We start from the raw sequence: 12,859 nt of genomic DNA on the forward strand, positions 1-12,859 counted from the left end.
AAAGCAGCCCACTAATTAGATAAGAACTACAGCAGTTCACCACAATTAGCATGGTTTAGTCCACATACGTTTTTCTGCTGTGATGCCATATAGACCTCAGGCAACGGAAATGGATTGTGTTTTGTGGACTTGGGTGACTCACCACCCACCCAATTGGGAATCTGTACAACAAAAGCAAAATGGATTATGCAACATGGTTTTCCATAATTGACTCAACATTATTTGGAAATTGAAAAAGTGATGCATTATTATGCCCAATTGACAATTCAATTAGGACTAACACATGAACATACATGCTCACATAGATATTATATAGAACACAAAAGGAAGCAACCATTATATTTGTATAAATCAAACTTGCACAGGAAACACATAGAATATGGTCTTGTGTGTCTTCTCCCACTACTAGTGCCAGAGAAGTATCAGCATACCAAGAAATTTGTAAACTGATCAGGATCAAGGCATGTTGCCGATTCAGATTGAACATCAGAGACCCCAGCAGGATGAGATAATGAATCATGTAGATCAACCATGCCCAGCACCAGGGGCTCATTCCATCTGTTAAAACTTGCATCAACACCAACTTGGATCATGTGTTCCTCCAATTGTGGATAATATGTGTTATATGGTGCTACCTGACAAAAAGAAACATCCACAAAGCAGCAATTGTTTAGAGTGCCAAGATAATGAATGTTATATGACCTCTGTAAGACAACTTCTGCATAATAGGATTGAGTGCCTTAAAACTAATACTGGACCTCAAAAAAGGGTTAACATAAAGATACTACATCTGCAGCAGCATTCATTTGTTGGATTCTAACTGAATGATGTGATGTGCTCGAGATAACCGAGCTGTTTTGGACACACTAGCCTTAAAACTGATACTGGGCCTCAAAAAAGGGTTAACATAAAGATACTACATCTGCAGCAGCATTCATTTGTGGGTTCAAACTTCAAACTGAATGATGTTATGTGCTTGAGACAACCAAGCTGTTTTGAACACACTAGTACAATTTCATCAAACCAAATCAAAATCTTATATACAAATGAAAATGATAGGAGAGAAAACTTTCAAGTTTAAACCCCCAAAAATTCAGGGAAGTGCCAACTGAAATGGTAAAAGACATCTAATTGACAAATAAAACAGCTGGGGGAATTTTGCAAACCTTTTTTCACCAAAAAGACCTGAAGAGACAAAAATAGTACAAAACAAAGAGGTACGAACCATGTGCATTGATCATCAGAGAGAATTCATACCAGGTTAATTCTTAGCATTAAATCACATGCAAATCCTTTTTAAGAACACCGGACAAATATAATGCATAATTATAATGTAAACACGATATCAGAATCATATCTTGCAAAGGATGATATATTATAAAAATAGTGGGCTTAGTTACACTATATGGCAAGCAATGACATATACAACGAATAACAGCAACCTTCGCACCTTCAGTTTATGATTATCTCCAAGAATGAGTGGTCTCTGATTTATGCCTAGGAAGAAAACACACTCACGACAATTGGCAATGCAAATTTGTTTTGCTGCTACTATCACTTGCACACGTTCACAATGCTCCACTCTTACAGCCTGTAAAGACAGGAAGTTGAAATTTGGTACTCTTAGATCCATATTCTAATAAGACTTTTTTTATGAGTAACAGTGCAATTTTATTAAAACAGGAACTGATTCAGGATTACAATCTCATGCAAGATCCCTTAGAGAGGTGCGAGCTGCAGCCCCTCCTGACAAATACAAAGAAGTTAGGAAACAATTGCTGGAATCACAACTGAGCCCAAAACAATTCTTCCCTATTTGCCCCTTGCTTGGCTAACACGTCGGCCAAAGCGTTTGCAGATCTCCCCACCCACTGAATAGAGACTGACATGTTCCTTGTTAACCATTTAATTTTCTTAACTTCATTTTTATAGCACCAAACAGTCTCAGCAGATTTCCTTAACCAGCCCACCACCACCATTGAGTCCCCCTCAATAATTAGTTGTTTTACCCCCATTTGGTTTGCAAAATGCACCCCTTGTACCGCAGCTAGCATTTCTGCCCTGACAGCGTCACCAAGTCCCAAAGGACCCGAGTACAACAGAACAACCTCTCCAAGCTCAATCCTCAGAATCCCCCCCATTCCAGAGGGCCCTGGATTGCCTAAGCTGCTACCATCGAAATTCAGTTTTAGTGAGCCTTCAGCCGGAGGACACCACCTTGGGACTACCTTGTTCTTGATGGAAGAGCACCTCGCTATTGCCAACCAGTTTCTCCAACAGTCATTAAAGGAGAACTGATGGAATAGGTCCAAAGTCTTCAAGCATTGTATTGCCCTATTCAATACACAGTCTTTTAGTTGCTGGTTATTTCTTTCCTTCTCTTGAAATATTCTATCATTCCTTTCTTCCCATATTGTCCAAACTAAGGCTGCTCTCGCACATCTCCACATTGATCTTCCTCTTTTTGTAGGCCAACTGAAAGACTGTGTATTGAATAGGGCTGCTCAAACGTCTTTCTGCTGGTGAGCTCCAATTACACCCAAACAAAGAGAGAAGCCAAATCCACAATTCTGTAGAGAGTGGACATGAAACGAATACATGGTAACAGTCCTCCCTGTGAGTTCTACAGAGGGTACACCAGTTGGGAGAAATACAAAGGAAGGGTCTTCTCTTTTGTAGGTTTTCTAAAGTGTTTACTTTCCCATAGTACACCTTTGGGGGAATTGGCCTAAACCAAATTTCCTTCAAGGGAAAAACCTGTTGAGTAAGAGGCTGGGACAAGGACTTAAAGAAAGAGGCACAAGTGAACCCTACCCTTTTGTTGGGTTTCGAGGGATCTAGACAAATTTGATTTAGTAGGCCAAGCAAAAGAGATAACGAATCAATTTCAGCATCCCTTAACCCCCTACGAAATCCAAAATCCCAATTTGGCTCCAATGGTGTTCCCGAGGATGCGGCAAATTTTGAAATCACCTCTTTTTTAAAAGAAAAAATAGAGAACAGCAAAGAGAAGAGGTCCTTTAAAGGGGTGTCTCCCACCAAGATATCTTCCCAAAACCTGACAGAATTACCAGAACAAACTTCATACCCGACAAATCTGAGAAACTGAGGGATGAATTTGTGGATGGCTATCCACAGTACTACCAAGTTGGACCACCTTGATACACCTGCGTCCTACCCGTCCTTTGAGGTGTCATGAATACTCCCCACCACTTGATGCCAAAGTCTCTCTCTCTCTCCAAGGGCCAACACCAAAGCCACTTCCCCAATAATGCTTAATTTTTTTAAACCACCCTTCCTAACCCCCAAGTCCCAAACCCCCTTCCTTTTCACTTCTACACACAATTTCCCACTTAATCAAATGATCCTTTTTTCCTTGTCTTGGTTCCCAAAGGAAGTTTCTCATTAATTTCTCCAGTTTCTTGGCTTCCCTAGGCGGAATTCTAAAGACACACAAAAGTAGGTAGATTTGCTAATGTGGCTTTCATTAACGTGATCCTGCCACCCAAATAAATGTAATTCTTCTTCCATGAAGGTAGTCTCTTCTCAAACTTCTCTACTACTGTGGTCCAGAATCTACTCTCCCTAGGGTTTGCACCTAAAGGAAGCCCTAGATAGGACAAAGGCCAAGATGAGATAGAACACTCAAGACACCCCGCAATAGCCTCATTCTCACTATCCTCCAAAGTAATGCCTGCTATTGCAGCTCTTTTCCAAATTTATTTTCAGATTGGAAATTCTTTCAAAGCCTTTTGTTAACCATGGTTCAAAGTATCAATATGATACGCCCCGTATCGGGTGTATCATATCGTATCTTTGAAAACGATAGTCCGAAACGCCTGTTTCCAAGTGTTTCGAACCCCCAATTTTTTTAATAATAAAAAGCATGCTAAAAGCTTCCCAAAAAACCAAAATTTGAAAAAAAAAACTAAAAAAAATAGAGTTTCAGCCGTTTCTAAGTGTCGATACGATACGGCTGAAACTCGTATTGTATCAATACTTTGAACCTTGTTGTTAACTCCTCCAGAGAAACCTTCTCACTAAACCCCCCTTTGCAAAAGATCATTAAATCATCCACAAACTAAAGGTGGGTAACTGGGATCTTGTTCCTCCCTATTCTCCAACCCCTAATGATCTCTTCCCTATCCGCCTTAGCGATGCTTCTACTCAACACATCAGCTACTAAAGTAAAGAGGAACGGAGACAGTGAGGCCCTTTGCCTGATACCCCTACGAGCTGGAAAGAAGTCCTTTACCACACCATTGACCAATATAGAGTAGTGGCAAGTATTAACACACCCAAGTATCTACTTACACCATCTCTCCCCAAAACCACAATTCCTCAATACCTGAGAGAGGAACTGCCAACCTACCCAGTCATAGGCCTTTTCAAGATCCAACTTGCAAACAAAACCCCTTTGCCTAGATCTTTTCATCTCCTCCACATGCTTAATATATAATGTGCTTCAATTAGGCTAGTGGTTAGAATACAATGCATGGAATTTTAAGTAATTGATTTAAAAATGGCAGAATTGAAGATGCATAACATGGATAAATGAGCTTTGTGCTTTTGATAGTAAAATTGTCACAGAATACAGCAATTGACAAGGTTCTCAGAGGAATCAATATAACCTATTTATTTTAAGAAACAATACATATTCATATCAATTGTGTCAAATGTATAAGTTAACATTGTTTAATCAGTCACATATGACATAACTTAATTACATGGGCTCTCATAACATCAAAATTAATTCAAATCTTGTGAACAAATTCCAATATTTGGGTTCAAAGAAAACAAGCGGAAGTGCTAATATTGTTATATCAGTTGGTCATGTATAAACTAATATTGTCTTATCAGTCATATATGATATAACTTCATTAATACATGTTAGTCTCTCATAAAGAGCAAAGAGCATTAGACAGGGGCATCCCTTTTCTTATTAATTTGTCTGTAGCTAGGCATCTTCCAAGTCCATACAAGTCTAGTTTTGATGGGATGTGGGAGCACCAGATTCTGGCCCAAAGGAAAGCATTTTCCTGCAAGAGGGAGAAATTGACATAGAATGACTGGACTGAGTACTTGCTTGATTTCTCCCAATACCAAATTCTTTCATCATCCATTTGGGTATATAAGGCTTTATGCCTTGAATGAGACTTAACAATTCAGCCAATAGACTAACTACCTAGTCTTTTTTTTTATCAATAAACTAACTACCTAGTCATTAAGAACCACACAAGTATCAATATTTGAAATCTGAAATTTTTTAAACCATGGTGCTTGGCACCAATCATCACCACCCTTCTTCAGAACCAACCCACCAGAGCAAAACTTTTCTAGTTTTCAACTCCATTGAGGTAGGGATGCCGATTTTTATAGCTGCAGCACCCACCCACACAGATGTTGATCTGTTAACTATATTGAAAGCAGACAGGGCTTGCAGGGGCCTCCATCTGCATCTTCGCCTTCCACAACATCATCCACCCTGAACAGTGAAGTCCTGCCTCCTACATCCTTGAGTATTACCCCCAACAACTGTCTTGCCCATTACTTCTCTTTGCTCCCCAGGCACATCAACTACAACCTTGTTCTATTTCTCACCATCCTTCCCTTGCAACCCAACCTGAGGCAAGACCTGAGCACTTGTGTGACTTCTGAAAATCCCTGGGTTGCTTGAATAACCACCTCCTGTTGAACCCTGCCAATTGCACTAAGTGCACTGCGTGAACCTTTTTCTATCAATGACCATTCACATTCAACTACCACACGAACCAAATGGGTTCTGCTGAGAACCTCTAAAGCCATATAAGACGGAATCTGGCAAGGTGGTTTTGCCCAAACCATGAGTGTGAGGAAGCAACACAACTCCACTCCAGGTTTTCCTTGGTGACATCTACAAAACCACCTAACCTAGTTCCTTGAACACCACCCAACATCAAGTGTAAAGAGAAAGGTCAAATACTCAAACTCTCTATCTACGGTAACCCTCAAAAGCCTCAAGTCTCTCAAGATCTACCGACCATCTCTAAAGAACTAGGTGTTTGCCATTAAAATGAAAAGGGCTCAAAGATTGCACCTAGGTTGCTTCAACTGCAAATACTCGAACTCTCTATCTACGGTAACCCTCAAAAGCCTTACGTCTCTCAAGATCTACCAACCATCTCTAAAGAACTAGGTATTTGCCATTAAAATGAAAAGGGCTCAAAGATTGCACCTAGGTTGCTTCAACTGCAGATACGCCCTCCTACAAGATGTCCAATCACCGGTTTCGATCAACACCTCCAAGCATTAACACTTTAATGTTCAAGATCTCTCAGATCAATGCTAGAACCCTCTAGATTGCCAACTAGACACTACTGAAGCTCCGCATACCTATCTGCTAAAAGCACTTATCAGCAACTACTACACGAAGACACAAAAGTCTTTTAAAAGCGTAAAGCACAAAGAAAACAGGCATTTTGTGCCAGGCCCAAGGCACAAAATCTAAAAAAAATAAGTAAAAATTCAAAATAAATCAAGAGAATAATAAAAATAATATTAATTAAAAATACAAACTTTAATTTTAAATTAAACATTTTAAAAAGCTTAGCTCAAATTAAAATTCATAACCATAACATATAGAACAACTTCAAAGTGAAAATGCAAACAATAAAATCAAATATAGCATATAAAACATATTCACGTATGCCAAACTTTCAATTTCTTTGTTTCTTTCCTAATTGCACTATTTCAAATAGATAATATGATGCTAAACATATTTCATTCCTAATTCTACGAGCTGCCTATGCACCTAGGTGCACCTGAGGTGTGCCTTTAAATCACTACATTGCCTACTCTAAAACGTATTCCTTCTAGAACATCAGGAAGAAAACCTAGAATGCAATCTTGCTTCAAACTGCACACCCCATTGAGGAAAAGCCAAGCCCAAAATCCCACCTGAGGTTGTCAGCCCATATTTACCTGCTATAACTCTTCTCCACATACTTCCTCCTTCCATGTTAAATCTCCAATACCATTTAAGAAAGAGACACTAATTAGTTTTTCTGATATTTTATATACCAAGACCACCATATTTACTTGGTCGGCACGCAGCATTCTAATTCACCAAATGAAACTTAAAATTGTTACTCCAACTAACCCATAAAAATGTCCTCATTTTTTTCTCTAATTGCTTGCAACTCCAACAAGAATTCGAAATAAAGACAAGTAGTAGATAAGTATTGATTACTAGTGAAAATAAAACATTGTTAATCAATGTAAGTTTACCACCCTTTGATAAATATTTGGACTTCCACATGGCCAGCTTCCTACCAAACCTTTCAAGAACTACATCCCATGTTCTCTTAGATTATTTTTTGCACCAAGGGGTAGACCGAGGTAGGTGGTAGGTAACTGCACTCTTCTGCAGCCCAAGATGTCAATCGACTGATTAGCTATGTTTCCTTCCCTTTTCTTGATGAAAAACTGAGAAAAAAAACATTCATTAATTAAAAAACAGAAGTACAAAGAGAATGGAGAGACAAATTTTCTTAACTCTCCCCAAACAATTTCAAGATGTTACAACATAACCCAAAATAACTGTCTTCTTCCCACCCCTTGTTTGGTTAGTGCATCGGTGAGATAGTTGGCATCTCTTTTCACCCAATTGAGGTTCACTTGAATTTCCTGTCTTACCCATTTAAACCTTCTTTTTTCATTAATGAATTCCCACCAACCTAGATCCTCTTCCTTTTGCAGCCAGCTGATAACCAACTTTGAATCCCCTTCAATTATTAATTTTCTAAAATTCATCTCCTTGGCCTTTTGAGCCCCTTCCAAAGTAGCTAGAATTTCATCCCTCAAAGAGTCACCCACACCAATTAGTCCATTTCTGGAAACTCCTCCAAATCCTGAAGGACCCGGATTCCTTTCATATTTGCCATCAAATTTTCGCTTAATAAAACCATTGGAAGGAAGAGACCAGCTTGGTCTTGTTACAACCTTATTAGGAGCATAATCAGCTACTACCTTCAACTTCTCAACAAATCTACACCAAAAATATCCTCAAATAATTTTAAGGTTTTCACCCAATGGACCACTAACTGTGACTACTTCAATCAGAGCATCCCTACTCCTCTCTTTTTCTGCAAAGAATCTTTCATCTCTCTCTTCCCATATTGTCCAACACACAGCAGCCCTGATACACCTCCATGAAGTTTGACCCTTCTTTTTCTGACAACTGACAAAGGAGGGGTCAAATAAGCTTTGTATATTTGACAGGGGGTTCCACCTACACCCAAACAAGGAGAAAAACCAGTCGCAAATTGAAGATACTAAGGTGGATGAGATTAACAAGTGATGGCAGGACTCACCATTAGCCCTTACACAGAATACACCAATGAGGGGATAAGCACCACTTAGGTCTCTTTCTTCCGATAAGGTCACAGGTGTTAATCCTTTCCAAAAACACTTCCCAACAGAAACCACCAATCTTAGGAGGAATTGGCTTACTATAGACCTCTTTAACCAGAAAAGTTTGACCCAAATTATCACCCAGTTGGATTAAGGATAATAAAAAGGATGGACAGGTAAAAATACCCGATGGGGAAAGGGTCCAGTTTCTCTTTGAGGGATCCAGGAAAACCCTCTCCAGACCTTGGAACAAAGTTACGGCACTATCTAATTCAGAGTCTCACAATCCTCTTCTGAGCCCCAAGCCCCAATCAAACCCAGAACTGGCGAATTGGCTAGAGTAGACCTAACAAGGGTGATCCTTCCTCCCAAAGATAAGTAATTTTTCTTTGAAGAAGCCAACTTTTTAGTAAACTCTCTATTACCAGATTCCAAAAGTTGCTGCCACTAGGATTATCCCCCATAGGCATTCCCAAATAATTCATTGGTCATTGAGAAACCGTGCAACCCAAGATTTCTTCTGCCTCTAAAATTCCTCTATCCTCTATATTCGGCCCCACAATACAACTCTTATCCCAACTGATTTTTAAATTCAACATTCTCTCAAAAATAGATATAATTATCTTCATGTTTTGCACCCATCTAGGATCACCAACATCACAAAACAAAATTGTATCATCAGCAAACTGCAAATGAGTGATTAGGAATCTCCTCTCTGCCAATTCTCCAACACCTTATCAGATTTCTAGAATCAGCCCTAGAGATAAGCCTTCCAAGGACATCAGCTATTAGAGTAAACAAAAAAAGGAAGAGAGGATCCCCCTGCCTTAGCCCTCTAAAGGCCTGAAAATGATCCACCACAGATCCATTCACAAAAATTGAGTAGTGCCAAGTCCTACGGCACCCTAAAATCCAATTACACAACCAATCACCAAACCCAAAGTTGCTCATTACCTCCAACAAGAATCCCCAATCAACCAAGTCATAGGCCTTTTCCAAATCCAATTTATACACCAAACCCTTCATCCTATACCTCTTCAAATCTTCAACACTTTTGTTAGCAATTAAAATTTGGTATATAATTTGCCTTCCCATAATAAAAGCACCTTCAGAATGAGAGATTAAGGAAGGAAGAGAAACCCTGATTCTACATGACAACACCTTAGCAATGATTTTATACAAGTTATTGACCAAGCTAATCAGTCTAACTCTATGTTTCCTTCCCTTGTTAGCATTATTTCATGCTTCGATAAATTACTTTTGAAGCCTAAAGTAACTTCCGACCAGCTTTATAATAAATTACTTTTGAGGCCTGAAGCAACTCCAAACTACCTTAATATGTAACCCAAGTCAACCAATTGATAAGCTAAAAAAACATCACAGAAAAATATGGGGTCATCTACAATATGAAGGAAACTTGCTCCATATCATAAGCTTAAAACTTTGAACAAACTCTCCTTCCACTGCCCTATATGCAAGTTTACTCAATGCCTCCATAACAATATTGAAAAGAAATGGTTGAGCTGTCTTCTCTTCTTTCCTTATTGACTAATGTCTACATTACCCCTTCCTCTCCTGATAAATTAATCAGGTCTTTAACCCCCACTGGTTACTTCTCCACCAAATCCTTTTTCCTTAGCCTGACCTCTTAGTCTCCTTCCCCTTCTTTACTGATTAGAAGGATTTGGCATTCCATGATTCCCAAAAGGATTTCCTTTTTCCGTTGGGAGGCAATGTGCGGTCAAATAAATACTTATGATATCCTACAAAAGAAAAAGGCAAGGGCAGTGGTACCTCTCCCCCCATGTTTGCATTATGTGCCTTGAGAATAGTGAATCAATTAGTCATCTTCTGATAACTTGTAAGGTGGACCAATGCTTATGGCAACATCTGCTAGATATGTGTTCTTTGAAGGCAGTTTCCATTAGGTCCCCCCTAATTCTGTTTGTGAGTTCGTTTCCCAATGGCAAGGTAGGAAGTTGTGATAAAGGAGCAAGGTTTTCTGGAAGGCAGCTATCCATGCAACAATGTAGAACCTCTGGGAAGAAACAAACAAAAGACTCTTTGAAGATAAAGCCTCCACTGAAGAGTCTTTAAGAAACAGGAAACAACCATTGAGAACTAATTTTTAATTAAATTTGCTTGAATCATAGTGAAGAATGAAAGAACTTTCAAAGGAAGGAAAGAACAATGTAGAACCTCTGGGAAGAAACAAACAAAAGACTCTTTGAAGATAAAGCCTCCACTGAAGAGTCTTTAAGAAACAGGAAACAACCATTGAGAATTAATTTTTAATTAAATTTGCTTGAATCATAGTGAAGAATGAAAGAACTTTCAAAGGAAGGAAAGAAATCAAGGAGACAATCATTGAGAACATAGTTGTGAAAGTTGCACATTGGACTAAAACTTTGCGAAAGTCCTTGGATTAAAAAAATGTCAGGAAGGGGACTCATTAATAGTTGTTTGATGGATGAAATACAGCAGCCAATACTTGTGTGAAGCATCTGGCCAGTCAACATTCTTGGCAATGTTTTGAAAATCATAATCATATTGTATGTCGTAAAGAAAGTTAAATTGAATCAAATTGTAAATCATATAATAAATCATAAGATTAATTTTATTTTTTACAAACTTGTCAAAAATAAATATCAATATTCGAAAAGGCTAAATATATATAGGAAAATGATTTTACCATATTTTTAATCCATATCTACTATATATGTAATGTATATAAAAGACTAAATCAACAGAATTTATTACTTGTATAATAGAAGCCTAAGATGATATAATCAAGTTTGACTTGAAAGTTAAATTATCCACATGCAATGGCTCTTTAACCTATGTGTGATGGATGATAAACTCAATGTATGGTCTTAAATAATGTAAATAAATTATTTTCCAGTAAGGGCTTCAAAAGAAATCTCCCTTGACAAAGTTACATATAAACAAAAAATGCAGTAGGGAACTTCGTTTTTAATTGAAAAATCATGGTGAATGTAGGATCATAAGATTTATAAATCAATTCATATGATTCAAGCAAAAATCATAAGATTTTTGCAGAAAAGGATTTGGACATCAGATTCAAATCGAAACCCTTGGGATTCATGATTCAAATCATTAATCACATTGTAAATCATAAGTTGTAACACATTGATTCTTCGAAGCATGTCATATTGTATATATACCTCAGTTTTTTTAAATTGGTTCTTTGAAGCATGTCATATTGTATATTCCTCATTTTTTTAATCTAACTAAAGCTTTATAGCTATCAATCTGAAAAATCAAGTACCTGTTAGCACCCCAGGGATGTCATCTATATCACCCCTTGTATTGCAATGAACCTGCAAATAGACAGGCCCTACCTTTTCTTTTTCTCTTTCAGATAATATTGACTCTTTAAAGAAAACAGGGTGCAAGCTTGCCCAGGGGGTTGGGAGGTTAAAACGTTTTACTCTAGAGAAAGGGCAAAGGGTCAGAGATGCAACTATGATATCCAAAAGCCAATAACTTTAAGTTCTTGATCAATGCATACCTTGCCAATGGCCCCAAGAACTATAGTTGCATCAGAACACCCATACACAGTGGCATATCTTAAAGGTGCTAATATATAAATCACTGAGTCATGACAATTTAAAACCTGCAATAAGAGATAACTTTGTTAAAACAAGGTCAGCATCAACATAAGCCCCATAATGTAGAAGACACAACTTTCAGGCAGTGGATGTATGGATGAAGCATATAAGACAAATCAGTAACACTCAAAAATGGCAAATAGACAGCTCACCATTCAATAAGAAACCCAGAAATTTTTTAGATGAAGGTTTGGCTACAAGGCATTATAGCCATGAAAGACTATCTAGGAATAATTTAAGCACCACCTAGGGGCTTGGTTCCATGGATATCTTTCTATCAAATAAAGAAACGTTTATTTTTTTCTTCAATATTAATGCCCACAATGCAACTTTCCCGAAATTGACATTAAGTTTGTGATTCTCTCAAAAACACTTAAACGAACAGTTGGAAACTTCAACAAGAGGATAGATAATGTGATGTTAGATGCCTTGCATTTAACAAGGAGATTATTTCTGTATAGTTGCCTAGTTAGTCCATTCTTGTCTCACATTTGCATGCCCAAATCCAATCCGAGACTTGTAGAATGAGAATAAGAACAAAGTACATCTTTAATGTTGTGGGACTTAACAGCATGGGCTTCGGCCCATTTATGTTATGTGGTTTCTATTTCTTGTTGGGCTTTATTATTCTGTACTGATTTTAAGTGTAAATGGGCCTAGGCCTTCTTATATTTTGAGTTACATTACCTCCTACTAATGGGGGGTAAATTTGTCAACTCATGTATTATTGTTGCCCTAATATAAATAACAATTTGATGGGTTGGATGAAGAATCTGCCCTATTCTCCAACTCTTTTCTTCTTCTTCTCTCTTCATCAAGAACCTGGATACAAACAT

At 38.0% G+C, this 12,859-nt stretch overlaps 1 protein-coding gene across 2 annotated transcripts in view; it reads right to left on the reverse strand.

The window, feature by feature from the left end:
• Positions 1 to 12,859, reverse strand: part of LOC104603486 (uncharacterized) — a 59,153-nt gene that overhangs the window by 6,800 nt on the left and 39,494 nt on the right. Inside the window, exons 4-7 of one of the 2 annotated variants that reach the window (XM_010267529.3) lie at positions 11,924 to 12,028; positions 1,451 to 1,591; positions 432 to 635; positions 69 to 161 (exon numbers count right to left, since the gene is read on the reverse strand). In XM_010267529.3, the coding sequence (XP_010265831.1) occupies positions 69 to 161; positions 432 to 635; positions 1,451 to 1,591; positions 11,924 to 12,028 (543 nt within the window). The remainder of the gene's footprint in view (positions 1 to 68; positions 162 to 431; positions 636 to 1,450; positions 1,592 to 11,923; positions 12,029 to 12,859) is intronic. The other variant, XM_088897063.1, reaches the window with a different exon arrangement.

This window comes from Nelumbo nucifera, chromosome 2 (genome assembly GCF_055504915.1).
Source record: "Nelumbo nucifera cultivar China Antique chromosome 2, China Antique-T2T, whole genome shotgun sequence".
Lineage (NCBI taxonomy): Eukaryota > Viridiplantae > Streptophyta > Magnoliopsida > Proteales > Nelumbonaceae > Nelumbo > Nelumbo nucifera.